Raw genomic sequence first — 18,930 nt, forward strand, 5'->3', positions numbered from 1 at the left:
TTCAAAAAGTGTCAAAAAATTTTCATTAGAATTTTCTACTCCAAATATACAACCCTTTATATGTGGTCTGTTTCTCAGCAAATAAAATAGAAAAGAAGAGGGTTGATAAATTCATATGACAGTAGGCGTATGGTATGTGTGTAATCACTCGGGTAGCTGTCGTTCAGTGTGGAGCTTCAATCTTATTATATACATACACACATACTCGTTGGATGTCTTCGCCGCCTGAGTATTGATTTGTTTGTCAGTGTATAAATGATTCCCAGAAGTTCCTTTGATGTCCAAACATATAGCTAGGCTTACAAATTGAACGTACTAACTTACTCGTACTTTAATCTTGCCGGCTTCGAGGCCTTAGCTATGCGAGTTATATAAATTCTATGATATACGGAACATGTATACATATTATATAGGTTGGTCTGCTAGTCCCCTGGGCTGGTCATTTTCATAGCCTTTGGGCAAATAAGTAAATAAGTAAGTCCGTAAGCGCTGCCTTTTTTTGTTACAAAGTTTTTATGTATAATATTTTTGTTGCTATTTTACCATGCTTATCACTTACAAATTGCACGTTACACGTTGTTGTCTAGCCGGCATACTCGAGCTGTGCGCTCTCTGGGGAGTACTTATTTTCATTTCGTTCGCACATTTTCCGCCAGCTTTGAGATTATGTTCTCCTACCACTGGCACATCACTTCAATTCACTTCTTCACTTCATTTTGTGTTTACAAAGCTTTACGTGCTTTGGCAAATTTCTCTTTGGCCCACAAAGTTAAACAACTCCGCCCTGGCCTTAACACGTCGCCCTAATCCCTCTAATACTTAATATCCTCGTCGTCGGTTGAGTATTTTATGAAAAATTTATAAGGAAATATTGAATGCCGTTGTTGATTTGAAGTTGAAAATGCGCCATCGATTTGCAAGTGCAGGTGGCCGAGATGAAGAGCTGTCGTTTTCTGTGTGTGTACTCTTACAATTGTTTTCAATATATACGGACTTGATGTCTCTGTGTTTTTTGTTTTATGTTATAAGTCAAGCGACCAACTGGCAGTGGTCTAGACGGGTGCTGATTGTAATGGAGAAAGTTGAAAAACAAATTCAGTTTATCGAAGGTTTTAAAATAGCAGGTGAAACAAATTGCCGGCAGATTCTTTAGAGGTAGGGATTTCTTTAAAAGAAAGCTTGTTATAATCTGTGAAGAGGAGTGACTGTACTGTCAACTGTAGTGAATTGACTTTTTTAATACTTAAATTTAGATTGCTAAAATTTAAATCATTCGTTTAACGAAAAATATCAATTATAAATTTTCATTTTTATTAATCAAAATGAGAATAATACATTGTCTATAATAAGAGCAAATTAAAGACTTTGTTTTAAAGAATATTTTTTGAAAACAATCTTCATAACATAGTGATGAATTTGAATATATTCGTAATCATTATGGGCTTATATGGATTTAATTTTCTATATTTTTTTAGTAAAAAAAAATTACTCTTTGGTACACATATAGTAACTGATTCCTAATGGAAAATATTAAATGCCATTTCGTCATTTCTGGTGAGTTCTCTAGAAAAAGATGCGTCTGTTTTGACATCATAACTCATAGCAGGAATCACCTGGAATATGTTTAATTAAGACTACAAACAAGAATTTGAACGAAGAAAAAATAATGATAATTAAAATTTTGCCAAATGTAGTTCTTGAGAAATCTGGAAAACCGAAGTTGAACAAGTAAGGAAAGGCTAAGTTCGGGTGCAACCGAACATTTTATACTCTCGCAATTTATTGCTATATTTTTATTAGAAAACACACAATTTGACCCATATATTCGGCATAAATATATTTCACATATTAACCGATTTATAATTTATTAAGCTCATCGTATTTTTGAAAATCCTATAATTAGGTATTCTCATATATTCATATATAAGGGAAGTTATGACCCGATTTTAACCTATTCTGGTACAGAGACACACTATTAGAAGAAAAATATTTCCTCTGAATTATATTAAGATAAATGATAGATTTACCGAAATTTTCGGTGAAAAATTACCATGGGGTACTGAGTTCTTCATATTCGATATCCGGGACATTGAAAAGTTATAGTCTGATTTCGACAATTTTTTTCACAAGTGATACCACAGATTATATACAGTATTTGTGTAAAGTTTTATTTCGCTATCTTCATTGGTTCCTTATGTATATATTATAAAGTGAAGGAACAAGATGAAATTCAAAAATGAGTTACATGGGAAGTTGTCGTGGTTGTGAACCGATTTCGTCCATTTTTCACACGTGTCATCAGGGTGTCAGTAAAATATTATATACCGAATTTCATTGAAATCCGTTAGTAGTTAGTAGTTCTTGAGATATGGTTTTTGACCCATAAGTGGGCGATGCCACGCCCATTTTCAATTTTGTAAAAAAATCTCAGTGCAGCTTTCTGCTGCTAATATTTCTGTGAAATTTAGTGTTTCTGACTTTTTTCATTAGTGAGTTAACCCACTTTTAGTAATTTTTAACCTAACCTTTCTATGGGAGGTGGGCGAGGTTATTATCCGATTTTAACTATTTTCATGGTGTGTGGTGGAGTACGTAGGAGAACCGACTGCAAAAAGTTTGGTTTATATAGCTTTATTGGTTTGCGAGATATATACAAATAACCGATTTGGGGGCTGGGCCACGCCCACTTCCCCAAACAAATCACTTCCAAATATAGTGCGATCCTTTATTCCAAATTCTACTTTTATAACTTCATTTATGGCTTAGTTATAACACTTTATAGGTTTTTGGTTTTCGCCATTTTGTAGGCGTGGCAATGGTCCGATTTTGCCCATTTTCGAAAGTAACCTCCTCAGGGTGCCAAGGTACGTGTTCCAAGTTTCGTTAAGATATCTCAACTTTTACTTAAGTTATCCGTTGCACGGACAGACGGACGGGTGGACGGACGGACAGACAGACATCCGGATTTCAACTCGTCTCGTCATCCTGATCATTTTGATATATATAACCCTATATCTAACTCGTGTAGTTTTATGACTTACAAACAACCGTTATATGAACAAAACTATAATACTCTCTTAGTAACTTTTGTTGCGAGAGTATAGAGAGTAGAGAGAGAGAGAGTAGTCTACATATAGTCGATTTAATAATTTTTCACCAATATCGCTGTAATACAAAATGTGTCGTTTGATCAATTAACCGGCCTCTGCTCGATTAAAACGCTAAGTAAGATCGATTTACCATACAAAATAAAAATCTGCATTAATTTTTAATTGAATTTTAATCGACTTGAAAATGAAATATAACTCTGCGACAAAGACCGTATATGTAAATATATATACGTTCTTTGTCTGCGTGAACAACACGATACTCGACGGTAGATGTCGCTGCTAAAAATAGAAACGCAACTGTATAACAGTATGATCGTAAATCGCAGTATAAACGGCAAAAATGGGTTTATCGATTTAGATTTAAATTGATCAATTTATTTAATTATCCTGATCATTTTGATATATATAACCCTATATCTAACTCGTTTTGTTTTATGACTTACAAACAACCGTTATGTGAACTAACTTAGCAACTTTTGTTGAAGAGAGTATAAAAATCACCGACCGCTTTGAGAAAAATGTGTTTAATGTTTTTAGTGAGAATAAAAGATCCAAAACTATTACTCGAATTATCACTCAAAACTTTGTATAGCACAATATTCTAGAGTGCTTTTTCAGTTTCTGATCTATTCGAGGAGTCTACATATAGTGAACTACCCTCTTATGGTGCATATTTAAGTGAAAAAGTTAAAAAAAAAACTCTCAGTATCAATCTAATATCTGCGCAATTATTTATTACGATCGATTGAACAGTTTATAAAAAGCAGCAACACTTTAAAGTGCACACACACACACACATAAAGTAATTTTCGATTTCATTTATGCTTGCGTACTGACGCCCTTCGCAAATGACGTATAAAGGCCACACTAGATGAAAAAATCCCAACTTCATTTTCACTTTATTGAAAATAGTTCAACGAAATTATTAGTTTTAACTACAAAAATAACTGACCTATATAAATAGTTTTTACCACGTGGCACACAAGAAATATCAACCTCTATTTAACAATATAAAAAGTTCCACTCTGTTATATTCGTAGTACGTGTATTTAATACGCAACGTCATCGTTGTAATAATAACAACGACACGCATACACACATACAAATAAATTTAAATAAATAAATGTGTGACAACAAGTTTAACGCGTAACATGACAGCACACAATGAGTTTGCCACGTAATGGCTGACTGAATAATAACAAACACATACATATACAAATGTATATACGCATGTTTATATAAGGAATACAATGGTCAAATAGTTGTTGTGTGCGCTTTAATACCAAAGCTACAGTACAGTGAACAAGGCGAAACTCACAAAACGCCCACGCAATGGTCCGTACACACACATCCATATATAGTCGTGTATTGTCGAAAATTTGTTGCTATCAACGCTATTCACTATTTGTTTGAAATTTCCACTTCGTTCACGCAATTTCAAATATTCATGAATGAAAACAATTTCATCTGACGGAGGTGTCAAATCTGTATGAATGCATTTGCATCCAAAATATATCCTATTTTAAGCTTACCAAAGTGTTGTACGAACCAGCTGCGTATATAAAAAAAAAAACAAAAACTTATTGACTATAATAAATAATCGACCTTGCAGCCGCGCGCAGATTTTAAATGGAAATTGTTTGTATGGGTATCCAGCTATCACTGACTGTATGTGAGAGATTTGTTTACAAACACAATTTCCTTTTACTCAGCATTTTAAACACATACTTGCAGCCATTTTTAAATGTATATGTTACGTATATTTAATAGTAAACATTTTTTCGCACCTGACTGATTTGCTTTGGTTGTCAGCTTTTTTTTATACTCTCGCAACAAATGTTGCTAAAGAGAGTATTATAGTTTTGTTCACATAACGGTTGTTTGTAACACCCAAAACTAAACGAGTTAGATATAGGGTTATATATATCAAAGTGATCAGGGTGTAGAGTGGAGTTCAAATCCGAATGTCTGTCTGTCCGTCCGTCCGTCTGTGCAAGCTGTAACTTGAGTAAAAATTAAGATATCTTGATGAAACTTGGCACACTTATTTCTTGGCACCGTAGGAAGGTTGCTTTCGAAAATGATCGGACCACTGCCACGCCCACAAAATGGCGAAAACCGAAAACACATAAAGTGCCATAACTAAGCCATAAATAAAGCTGTGGAAATAAAATTTTGTATGAAGGATCGTAATATGAAGGGGCACATTTGGATGTAATTTTTTTGGGGAAGTGGGCGTGGCCCCGCCCCCAAATCGGTTTTTTGTATATATCTCGCAAACCAATAGAGCCACTTCCTAATGCAGTCCAAAAATGAAAGAAATCGGATCATAAACACGCCCACCTCCCATACAAAAGTTAGGTTGAAAATTACTAAAAGTGGGTTAACTCATTAACCAAAAACATCAGAAACACTAAATTTCACATAAGGAATGCAGATGGAAGCTACACTCAGATTTTTTTACAAAATGGAAAATGGGCGTGGCGTCCCCCACTTATGGGTCAAAAACCATATCTCAGGGACTACTCGACCGATTTCAATGAAACTTGGTTCGTAATAGTTTCCTTACATCCCAATGATATGTTGTGAAAATAGGTCAAATCGGTTCACAACCACGCCTACTTCCTACATACCAGAACTTTGAAGACAATCTGAATCGTTTACTTTACAATATATAAAGTAAGTACTAGTGAAGATATCGGTGCAGAACTTTGCACAAATACTATGTTAAAATCGCCGAAATCGGACTATAGGGTTTTAAGACCCCATATATCGAACACGAGGACCTCGGTGCTTCTAACCTAATATTATGGTTTCCAACTTTCAATGGACTTTATACCATATACATTGAATGGCGAATATGTGGGTCAAATTGTGTATTATATAATATAAATAAAGTTAAATAAATAAATTTCGAGAGTATAAAATGTTCGGTTACACCCGAACTTAGCCCTTCCTTACTTGTTTAAAAAGGGATTTGACATGTTTCTATGCAACAGTAAAGCTGGCTTCTTCTTAATGAGAAAATGTTAGTAGTAAATAGTCCATACAAATTTTTTAAACAAAGTCAAAAGAATTTCCTTGATCATTGACGCCCGATTTGAAAAACGATCTTCTGAGACCGGTTCATTTGTCACAACGTCTTGAATACTTTATAATATCCTGTTTTTTTGGACATTTTTCAAAGAATCTTGACCTAAGCTTACACAATATTTGATATATATGTAGGTAGATAAGCTAATATTAATTCAGAAATTTAAAACATTAAATTAATAAAGTCGAAGTTAATTCTCAATAAAGTTCAAACCAATTAAGGGACTTCAGTGTTAGATTATAAGGCTACTCTCCGGTTCGAAGTAAATGTCTGTATGTTTATAAGTAATATTCATTTGAAGTGAAATTTTTAGATCATACTAAAAAAAAAACAAGTATGCAGTATTTTTAATTAAATATTTATCTGAGCGAATGTCAGTGGGAATGAAATATTTTATAATACTCTTGCACAGTTCATTTAACATATATACATTCAGAACTAATTAATATATTGTAATACAGCTTATATAAATTCAGGGGGAATATTTTTAATACCGTGTCTCTGTGTCAAAAATTGTTAATTGGTTAATTGCTTCCCTATACCTAATAGTCTTTTCATAAAGGAGCCAATTGATCAATTAACCGGCCTCTGCTCGATTAAAACGCTGAATAAGATCGATATACCATACAAAATAAAAATCTACATTAATTAATTTTTCATTTAATTTTAATAAACTTGAAAATGAAATGCAACTCTGCGACAAAGACCGTATTTGTAATTATATATACGTTGTTTGTCTGCGTGAACAACACACCACACAACGAATAGCAATCAGCTTTTGAAACTTACTAACTTCTTATAAAAAGCAAAAACGAAAATGTAGCCGGCAGTGTGAAAGGCAAAAACTGGTTTAACAATCAACATTTTAATTGATCAATTAATTTGGCTTTGTGAAAAGGCTATTCGGCTTTTTAATCATCCGGTGGGCTTTGTACCGTAGATATGGTTTAATATGAGAGATATCTTAAGATAAATTAAATTAACGGGTTATCTTAGATAAAATTTAGCAGGGTGTGGGTAATGAATGCAAAACTTCCACAATACATATATACATTTGGACCTCAATAATAAGTCACTTAAGTTAATCTAGGGTTCCATAGAACGCTTGTACAAGCCTAAATTTGCTAATTGGTAAAATTGTTACGTTACCGACAGAACCGAGCTTTCAGCAACATTTTAATTAAATATTAATAATAACTTAAATTATAAATTTATGCATATGGCAAAAATGTAAACAAAATTTAGAATATGTCATAGTATAAATTCATAATTTAATAATATAAACTAAATCAGCGCTGTGAAAGTTAACACTTGCACAACAGTTACAGTGGCAGTAACCATTTACATATAGGGTTACAAAGCTTTCACAAATATTTATCAGCCATATAGAGACGGCACTAACCCTGTATACATTTGATAAAATGTCATGGTATATTAAATGCAAAACCATCAAAACTAATTCAATTACATTTCATTTACAGTTTTATTACCAACTACCTACAAACGCTCACTCATAAAAGAAAATTCAGGGGTTATTTTTGGCTGTCATGTATACAATATATGTATATTTATATGTATGTAGTTATGTAAGAGATGTGCAAGCAAAAGTGTACGTAAACGACAAGCATTCAACATCTGGCTAATTAATCTAATTACCACAACTTTGCCATGCACATACACAGCGCATACACGTGTATAGTTACACACACACACACAAAAACCAAGGCAACATAAAGATACAGCGATCAGCAAAAACCGACAAGCAGTTGCGCGACACGAAGATGGTAAGAGCGTGTCATGTGAAAAAGTTGAGATATACAATTGTACGCTAAACCACAATTCCACACTTCCACACACACACAGTGTAATATATATGGCCGTAAGTTGTAAACAAACCGCAGCAGCAACATACCTATGACAACCGGAAGTCTCCAAACTACCACCTACAAATATATACATGTATATGAACCTTTTAGCGCAGCCGAGTTTCCCTTATCTTGTGCACACGTGCTGCCACGCGTAATATATATACATATGTATATAGGGTTGTTAGTGGTGTAACTTTTTCAACCATTGTCATGTCGGTTTTTAATTGTCAACTCATTGCAAGAATTTCTTTTTGTTGGCAACATCTCCAGCACCTACTATGTTGCTTCATCTCTTCCTTTTATTTGCTGTTGTTGACACTCATGTCACGTTCTTTGTTGCACATTAAAAATATAATTACAACGCATTTACTTCAACATTAATTTCAATTTTCTCACCTACAATAATGCACTAAGGGATTTGTAATATATTTATGTGTGCATTCGTTTTAACTATTTGATATATTTTCATGTAACTATAAGATGTCTCTAGAGGACTGTGCTCACTTAGTCAATTTGGTGTAGCATATTGCTAGGAGTTGTGGCACAAAATGAATTTTCGGACAGACCACAAACCGTAAAACTTTCGTAGGACAACAAAAGCAAATATGTGAAATTATATACAAACATAGACACAAACCCAGTTAACCATAGTCAATTAACAAATATTGCTTTGATTTTGTAGAATTGAAATGCATATGAGAAATTTAATAAAACGTGAGCAGAATACACTTTGTTGTGGCATTGTTTTAAAAGAAAGAGAAGTGTGAGGCAATACATGGCAGTTTTTAAATAAAATAAAATAAAATAAAATAAAATAAAATAAAATAAAATAAAATAAAATAAAATAAAATAAAATAAAATAAAATATAATATAATAAAATATAATAACATAAAATAAAATAAAATAAAAAATAAAATAAAATAAAACATGTAAGGAAGGGCCAAGTTCGGGTGTAACCGAACATTTTATACTCTCGCAATTTATTTATTTAACTTTATTTATATTATATAGGTTAGGTTATATTATATAATACACAATTTGACCCACATATTCGTCATATATATTGTATTAAGTCCATTGAAAGTTGGAAACCCTAATATTAGGTTAGAAGCACCGATGTCCTCATGTTCGATATATGGGGTCTTGAAAACCTATGGACCGAAAGGTCCACAGGCCGCCACACTATAAATGCAGAATTTATGCAAAGTTCTGCACCGATATCTTCACTAGTGCTTACTTTACATATGTATATATTGTAATGTAAACGATTCAGATGGAATTCAAAGTTCTGGTATATAGGAAGTAGGCGTGGTTGTGAAGCGATTTTGCCTATTTTCACAACATATCATTGGGATGTAAGGAAACTATTACAAACCAAGTTTCATTGAAATCGGTCCAGTATTTACTGAGATATGGTTTTTGACCCATAAGTGGGCGACGCCACGCCCATTTTCCATTTTGTAAAAAAGGCTGAGTGTAGATTCAATCTGCCATTTCTTATGTGAAATTTAGTGTTTCTAACGTTTTTCGTTAGTGAGTTAACCCACTTTTAGTAATTTTCAACCTAACCTTTGTATGGGAGGTGGGCGTGGTTATTACCCGATTTCTTTCATTTTTGGACTGTATTAAGAAGTAGCTGAAAAACACGACTGCAGAAAGTTTGGTTTATATAGCTCTCTTGGTTTCCGAGGTATGTACAAAAAATCTATTTGGGGGCGGGGCCATGCCCACCGCCCCAAAAAAATTACATCCAAATAAGCCCCTTCATAGTGCGATCCTTCATATCAAATTTTATTTCCATAGCTCTATTTATGACTTAGTTATGACACTTTATGTGTTTTCGGTTTTCGCCATTTTGTGGGCGTGACAGTGGTCCGATTTTGCTCATTTTCGAAAGCAACCTTGCTATGGTGCTGAGGAATAAGTGTGCCAAGTTTCATCAAGATATCTTAATTTTTACTCAAGTTACAGCTTGCACAGACGGACGGACGGACGGACAGACATCTGGATTTCAAATCTACTCGTCACCCTGATCACTTTGGTATATATAACCCTATATCTAACTCGTTTAGTTTTGGGTGTTACAAACAACCGTTATGTGAACAAAACTATAATACTCTCTAGCAACTTTGTTGCGAGAGTATAAAAAGCCAATTCTTCTTTTATTTGCTGCAACCATCAACTGAAAAGGGAGATGGGCTTGTAATGAGTGAGTTATGTAATAGTAATAAAATTCTCCTGCACCTAAATCATGGTTGAGATCTGTATTAATAAGTGTAATGAAAATGAAGACCTACCAAATAAATCATAACTCAGTTCTCACTGATGATTCCCCTTAAACTAATTATTTTAGCTGAGCTCAGCAAGTCTGTGGTACAACTGAGTTCTTCAAAGAACATTGTGTTATCATACTATCTTATTGCAGCATACACTTCTCACACTGAATGCAATGTTGCTATTAACATCAAAGACAGAAGGAAAATGCTTTTAATATGCATCTTGGTGTTATAATTTGAAAGCTCCTGTAATGCTTGCGAGCTTTGTGTACACCTTTGATAAGAATACACTTTCTCATCAAAGGCAGAAGGAATCTGCTATGCATCTTTGTGTTGTGATTTGAAAGCTCCTGTAATGCTTGCGAGCTTTGTGTACACCTTCGATAAAAATACACTTGCTGTGTATGTTGCTTATTAAACCATATGATGGGATTACCTCTTTTGAAATGACGCCATTAGTGGGCTATAAATAAATTTCTAAACTGATACTAATTCTGTTGCATACACTATAGTCCACTCACACCTTCAAGTAAGCAGATTAATTACGAAATCAATTTAGAATCACAACTTGATGTCAGGCAAAGTGATTTTTTCATTAAAACTAAGCTGAGTTTGCTCTGCACTTAACACTGATTTATGACGGTTAGGCGTGGAGCAATCAGCACCGTACATACACGATGCAAGGACCGGTATGTATGCCTGTGTGTATAAGCAACACGTGAGTAAAGCAGCACTTGGGAAAGCCAATGCAACATCAATGGCGGCACACAACACTCTGGCATTGACATTAGCAATGGCTGTAGTAAAATGAATGGATGCACCGTACAACAAAACAAAAAAAGCAGTATTTGCTCTGTTCACCATATGTGCTTGGTTGATACACTCAACTTTGGCTTTGGTGTTGTTCGCTTGGCAAGCATTGCACCTTTGCCATGCAACGCTTTTGCTGACGATAAATAAATTCTGCGTTGTTTTATTGCCACCAGAAACAATAGCAGTTAACTGTCGGTGGCGGCGAGAGGGCAGCGGGAGAGCGTTGTGTCAATAAAAGATGCTGTTTGCGAAATGCAACTCACCTGTGCAGCGGCTTTGCACTCGAATACATAAAGGCAAATAGCGCTGGCTCACAAAATGTTGGCAGAATTTCGGTTTGCGCGCCTCAGCAAATCTGTGTTGTAGCTTATCCAAATAGCTGTGCTGTGGCATCGTTGCCTGTCAGTTGAATGCAGAACAATGGCAACAGCACGACTGGTACTTGCAACATTGGTACAATGCAGCGTGCTTGTGGCAAGCATAGCACTTTAGTATGCACACGAATATTTACTCGTTTTCTCCATTGGATATTTATCAGTGAATAATTTTCATTGATTGTGTGTAGCCTGTAGGAAAATTGTAACTATTTGTTTTGTTAAATAAATGAAAAAAATTGAATAAAACAATATTAATAAAATTAATATTATAGTAATAAGCTCATATAAATACATTGATAACTCGATCCACTTCACCCTGAAAAACTCCTTTTCAATAAGTCGGGGCCAGTCATGGGATCCTTTTTGAGTTTGAAAAGTTAAAATCAAGTCGTAGGGCTCCAAGAGCTTATTGTTCCATTTTATAGAAGACCCGCAGTCGTTAAGAGCATCAGATACCTCGAATTTCGATCAAGCCCTTTTTCCTAATATTAAATTCAAATATTACACAACTTACAGCAGCATACCTAACCTACTAACAACTTAACTTTCCTTTAATAACTACTTAAGTTTTGTCACTCTTCTAATGCTCGCCAAAAGTTTTGCAAACGTCTAAACATTCATATAAATGAAATGGCGTGCATAACGAAAATATTTCCAAACAACTTGACTGCTAGGTACACAAAAACTTTTAACATTTCATAAAAGTTTTCAAAAATTAAGTAAATGTCAAGCAAATTAATACCAATCACCTGCGAAACACACACTCGAACCCTTTAAATGCCCAATAACGAGCTGACTGAAAGTGACGACTAAGCGACTGACGCGCTCGCCACTTCACGGCTACAGCAATTTTGCGCGCATTTACCAGAATATAGCCTATCTTCAGGCGCGCTTGAGCGCTTGAATACTTTGCTTAGCTGTCTAATATAATAATTGAGTTTATTCGGCCATGCACGTTTACTATGCCGGTGAGAGGTGAAGAAGCGTGTGAATATGGGTGTTAGCGGGGTAAAAGTTTTGCCTTGACTCGGTATTAAATGCGCTACTTAACTACTCAACAACGACTGAAAGTAAGCAACAGAGAAAATCAGATAGGCGAAGAGACGAGCAATGAAGTGGCAGGCTACTACTGCTGCCTTCTGCGTCGTCTAGTCCACACGGCAAAATTTTCTCGTTTACTTATATTTATTTTTTATTTTTTTTTGTTTTTGCCATTACTTTCGCCGTCAAACCATTTATTTGCTCATTTTGACAGTTAAAGCTGATTAATTATATTCGTGTTGTTCTGTTCTATTCCATACACTTTTTATGCCATGCGATAATTTTCTTTACTCTTTCATGCGGCAATTTGAAGGTAGCCACTCGTATTTATTATACGCTAAGTTAAATTTTGCCTCTCACTCTGCCGCCTATATTTGCCGTGCATTAGCGTTGATGCGCCGGCGATGCCACTGACATTATGCCACTCAAATGGCAGCACGAAAATTGCCCGCTTGACTGCCTATCTTGGTGGCTTAATTGAATGACAGATAGACAGACAAGCAGTCTGGGGTCTTGCTGGTAAAGGAGGTGGTGAGACGTTGGGGAGATGGGTACCTTAAGCGTATAAGTGGCGTAAAAATAATAAAATGAATAAAACCGTGGGAGCGGAAAAAGTGTTGGGGGAAAATTTATTTTTAATACAAATAATTAATGGAATTAAATGATAATAAATGTGTGAAGGAAAAGTAGGCTAAAGGGGAAAGAAAATACATATTGAAGGTGAGTAGAACATTTTTAGAGTTGAACTCTTTACAAGATCTAAGATTTCAGCTTTTATTTGTATACAAGGTATTACATTCTCTTCGCTGTAAGAAGCAAAACACCGTCATCTATCGTCTAACTGAGAAGGGCAATGAATTACTGCTGTTCCGTAACTAGAATGAATCAGCTAACAAATTAACTTTGTGAAAGACCTCTGTAAAGGAGATTATTCGTATACTTCTGTGATAAGAAAAGTTGAAACAACGTTCTCGGAGACACTTTACAAAGAACAGTCTAAAGAACGTAAAACAGGTTCTGCATTCTGAAGTATTTACGAGTGACAGCTTAGTCAAATTAGTACAATGTCTTATCTATATATATGGAACAAACTGATTTTGAAGAGATGTAATAGGAACATTTAAATTTCGTATTTTTAGGTCAATATGGAGGAAACCAAAACTTATTGAACATAGTTGTCACATACAATTGCTTATTTTGATAGATCATTTTATAGCCATCCCTCTGTGAAAACAAAAAACTGTATATACATATACAGTATATATGGCTGAAACTGAGAACTTGCGATAGTTTAACCCCTTGACGTATCAATTAGCGCAACGAAATTCGCTACCAACTGTTCGCACACAACTAGCACTAAACAATCCAGTTTTGGTGCTTATGAACAGTCGCAAAACGAAACGAAATGTGAATGCATATAATAAAACTATTTATTTTAGATTAGATATTGTGCACGGAAATAACGAGAAAATTTCAATTCTCTTTTAAAAAAATGTACACTTCTACACACCACGAGTCAGACTCGTGCCTACCATATTAGGCACAAAAATTGAATCACGAGTCAGACTCGTCATAATCATATTAGACACAAAAATTGTTCCACGAGTCGGACACGTGAAAATACGTCAAGGGGTTAATAAATCATGTTACAATTTTCACTTGAGTTGAATACGAGTATAATGCGCTAAAAAGCGAACAAAAGCCGATTGTAGCTGCCAAAAGGGCGAGTGTATCCATACAAATATATATTTATAAATGTGCACATATTTACAATCAATTTAAGAGAATTTTCGACTTCATTAAAATTTATTAAACTTATTTAAACATGATTATTGATCGATATATCGATAGACGCTTAAAACTTGTCAACTTAATATGCCCATATAAGCGTTATTAAAAGCTTCCACTGTCTTCAAAAATATATATAAACGTACATGAATATTAACTTTCGCTTACCGTTTCCCCCTTTTGTTTTCAGATGGCGAAATCCTACGTGTGTTGGTCAACACTTCGGCGCAAATTAAGTGTGATGTCGGTTCCAGTTTGTCAGACGATAAAGTTTTACTGGTCGTTTGGTATAAGAATAATCTACCAATTTATAGGTGAGTAAATTAATTTTTATTTCACTATTTTATTTTATTTTGTATTTTTAAACCACATACCGAGTGGCACTTTCATTAACAATGAAAGTGTGTTATTAAAAGTGAAGAGTTGCGAAAAAAGAAACTTTTTCCGAGCAAAACAAAATGTCTGACTATTCATTAGTTTGGCACTGCGACCAAATGGTTCCATAGGAATTTCGTGATGTGTTTCGCATGTCCTCTTGAATAGATCTGTATTGATAACAGGTTGGATAGTCGTACTTAAACGGCAAGATACATATTTTACTGTTTCAACTTTAGCTGTACCTAAATAAATTATTTTTATTTGCTTTAATTCTTTCGAGTAAATTTATATATTTTAATATATTAATTCTTTTTTTTACAGCTATGACACACGTGGCGCGCATGCGGGAACACCATCCCACTGGCGGGATGAGGACGTGCTTGAAGATCGTGCCGTATTTCGCACGCATAAAGACCCAGCTGAATTGATTATAAGTACTGTGAAGGTGTGTGTAAATTTTTGTTTTGATGTTTTTTTATTGGAGCTATGAAGGAAAATTCAATTTATAAATGCAACTGTTTTAGCATAAAACATAAATTATCCACATAACAATTATCAGTTCCGGCGCGACTTGCGCTCTACACACCGCACGAAGTTGTAATGGTGTATTTGAAAAGATCATGTACGAAAAGAACTTAATCGAACGCACATTGGGTAGCAATATTTTTCTTTTCTCCAATCGATATCGATGGTGGTATTATTATATCGAGGGAATTATGTATTCAATTGCATGCACTTTCTCCTTATTTTCTTTGGGAGCTATATTAGGATTTTCAACAAAAACTTGTTCCCCACCAGAGAAGGAATACACTTAGACCTTATAGTTACAGTCCTTTATGTACTCAGAAAAACTCCAAATAGATATTAGGACTCATCAATGCGCCGTCTAACCGACTATAAAACTGCGCAAGGTCTTTACTTCTAAATCCGCAAATTCGCAAGGTAGTTAAAAAAGTGAGATTCAAGGAATTTTAGAATCGGTCTCGCATAGAGGCACTCCGTCAGCAAGATGATTCTGCCTCATCTTTTTCTAGGAAACTTCTGGAGTTAGCATCCGCTAAAATTTCAGGATCTTTCGACTGACCAGAGCTCAGCTAAAGCCTGAATGTCTAATAGAATAACATATATACAGTATGTCTCATAAATCTTTTCATATGAAAAAATTTGACAAAGAAAAATGTTCAAGGTGAGTTTTGAAATTAACGCACCAATTTATTTGTTTATTTTTTTGTAACATAACAATATTCATTCATTTCTTTATTATATATGAAAAGACAGCAATTATTATTTAAATTTAAATATGAAGAAATCAATTAAAATAAAAAAAATTTACATTCGTTACTGTCTCAAAAATCTTTTCACATTTCACCAATATTAAAGTTAAAATCAGTATACTATTTGACATTTTTATTTTAATACTTGGTGTGACCTCCTCCAGCGTCTATGACACATTGTAACCTTCGGGGTATCGTTGAAATCAATTTTTTTATGTCACATTCCTGTGGAATCTTTTCCCACTCCTCTTTGATGCACTGTATGAGAGTAGTTTTGTTGGTAGGACACCTTTTCAAATGCGCCCATAAGTTTTCAATAGGATTGATGTCTGGGCTTTGGGCAGGAGTATCTAACACTTTTGAGCAATTATATAGCAGCCAAGACCTGCATATGTAGGACTTGTGCTTGGGATCATTGTCCTGATATAGTTTGTATTTAAATTTATTTATATTTTCTGGATCCGTCAGCCCAAATTTTTGCACACTTCTTTTTAAATTGTTACGTAAAATGTCTAAATATACTTCCTTTGTCATATTTTCTTCAATAATTCTGAGTTCACCAACACCTTTGCTACAAATACAACCCCATACCATTACACTCAGCTTCCCAAATTTTACTGTAGGAATAATAATAATCTTGTTTTATAGGGCTGTTAACGGCTTTCTCCAAACTCGTTGAGGTCCATCGTGGTAGTATAGCATAATTTTTGTCTCATCACAAAAAATTACATCATCCCAATATTCCATTGAATGTGAAATCTGAGTTAGCGCAAAAGACAATCGTTTTTCAATGTTAATTTGCGATAGTAGTGGCTTTTTCCTTGCACTTCTCGATGAATATTTGTGTTTTAAAAGATCTCTTCGCACAGTTTCATGGCCTACTTGCACAATATTATGTTCCTTCAACTCTGTGGCTATCATTCTAAGGCTGCACTGTGGTTTATTATCAATTTTTTTGATTATCATCCTTTCCATTCTTGATGTGAGCTTTTTTGGCCTCCCACTGGGTTGCTTTAATTCTAACCGATTTTCGTTTTCTGCGCGATTTATGATATTGTACACAGTTCTAACATTAAGAGAGAACATTTCAGCTAATTCTTTTGCAGATTTACCTTTATGGTAATTATAATATACTAATTGTATTATATTTTCATTCGTACGATAACCCGGCATTATTGCTATGACTTTTTCTAATACATGCGATGTGTCTAAGCGCGAGAATAAACTTTAATTAATTGTTTTATCGACTCTAAGAGCAGCAACATTCAAAAAATTAAAAAGAAATGAAGTACCGTTAACTGTCTGGTATTTTTTCTTGTGATTCTCCGAATTGTGAAAACATTTTTGAGACAACGTAAAACGTGACACATTTTCCTATTCGTTGTTGTTTTTGCATATTGCATATTCAAATAACGGTTTCTTTTCATATGAATAAGTAGCAAGCGTCAAGAATATATTATGCTGTAGAAAAATGAGTTCAACTTAGTATTCAATAATCTAATATGCTAATAAAACAAAAAAATCGTAAATTTTGTACTGTGAAAAGAATTATGAGACATACTGTATATCAGTTTAACTTTGGTTTTATATTGCCAAAGGGCTACTTAATATACGTAGACCTTAGTTTATAAAGTTGTTAATATTGATTAAATTGTTAATATTTATAATTGATCCCTACAATTGATTTGTGAACAAATTTTACTGTTTCACATGAACAAAATTTCATTCACAATAAGGGAAAATTTTCGAAGATGTGAGATATTACCCATGTGAAATTTATGTTACAAAAAACACAAATGTGTAGTTTTTTCATTGGGAATGTCGTTCACATGAAATTTACAACAACGCTGATTACGTTTAGGCGGGTTCTATACTTACCCTAAAGATATATTTTTTTAACTGTTTCTATTTATTTAGTTTTTTGATTTATAAGAAGAATTATTTTGAGAAATTTGTCTTATTTATCGTTATTAACAAGTATACTGATGTCAATATCTTTTTTTTTTTTCTCTCTTACAGGAAAAAGATGCAGGGAACTTTCGTTGCAGAGTGGATTTCAAACTCTCGCAAACTAGAAATAGTAATGTTAATCTGGAAGTTGTCGGTAAGCGTCACTTGAATGTTATACTCGTAATTTACATACAACTAGTTTATTTATGAACAAACAATTGCTCGAATAAGTCAAAACTATATAAAAAGCTTATGTACATACGTAAAATTTATTTCCAACTTTAATTTTGAATCATAACATTCCTCTTCTATAAATTAAAAGTTGGTCCACCCAAAAATCATAATTAGTTACTGTAAAATAATATTATATAAATATTTACCACAAAAGAAATATATAATTAATCACGTACGCATAAATTTTGAGTTTTTGTTTATTTGCTTTTTTCACAACACCATTTTTTAACACCTTCACTCGTTAATTTAATTTCCATATTAACCTCACGACTTCATATGTTATTGTTTTGTTTCCATTTCAGTTCCTCCACAGCAACCAGCGATTATGAGCAATCACAAGGGAAGGTCTGATGCACACGCCGGTCCGTATGAGGAAGGCGGTCAACTGGATCTGACATGTGTGGTATATGGAGGTGAGTTACGCTGAAAACTCTTTATCAATATGGAGATAAAGCACTGAAAATGTCTCAGAAATATTACATAAATTTATGGATGTGGCAAATAAATATAAGAAAATCGTGTATTCACCAGCTAAACAAATTAACAGAAAGTGAAGGGATAAAAATTATTAAAATGTATTTAGTTGGGTTGTGAATTTGCGCAAATAAATGCATTTAATTTAATAATAATTTTTTATTCTCTTTTTATATATGCGCATGAGGTAAAAATAAGTTGCCGTTTTAAAGCGACTGCCACAAAACTAAAGCAATCAGTTGTTTTGACGAC

At 34.0% G+C, this 18,930-nt stretch overlaps 1 protein-coding gene across 1 annotated transcript in view; it reads left to right on the forward strand.

The window, feature by feature from the left end:
- Positions 1-18,930, forward strand: part of LOC105219085 (uncharacterized) — a 128,103-nt gene that overhangs the window by 36,567 nt on the left and 72,606 nt on the right. Inside the window, exons 2-5 of the mRNA XM_054232932.1 lie at positions 14,559-14,682; positions 15,068-15,191; positions 18,040-18,124; positions 18,507-18,617. Coding sequence (XP_054088907.1) covers positions 14,559-14,682; positions 15,068-15,191; positions 18,040-18,124; positions 18,507-18,617 — 444 coding nt within the window. The remainder of the gene's footprint in view (positions 1-14,558; positions 14,683-15,067; positions 15,192-18,039; positions 18,125-18,506; positions 18,618-18,930) is intronic.

Source organism: Zeugodacus cucurbitae, chromosome 2 (genome assembly GCF_028554725.1).
Source record: "Zeugodacus cucurbitae isolate PBARC_wt_2022May chromosome 2, idZeuCucr1.2, whole genome shotgun sequence".
Classification (NCBI taxonomy): domain Eukaryota; kingdom Metazoa; phylum Arthropoda; class Insecta; order Diptera; family Tephritidae; genus Zeugodacus; species Zeugodacus cucurbitae.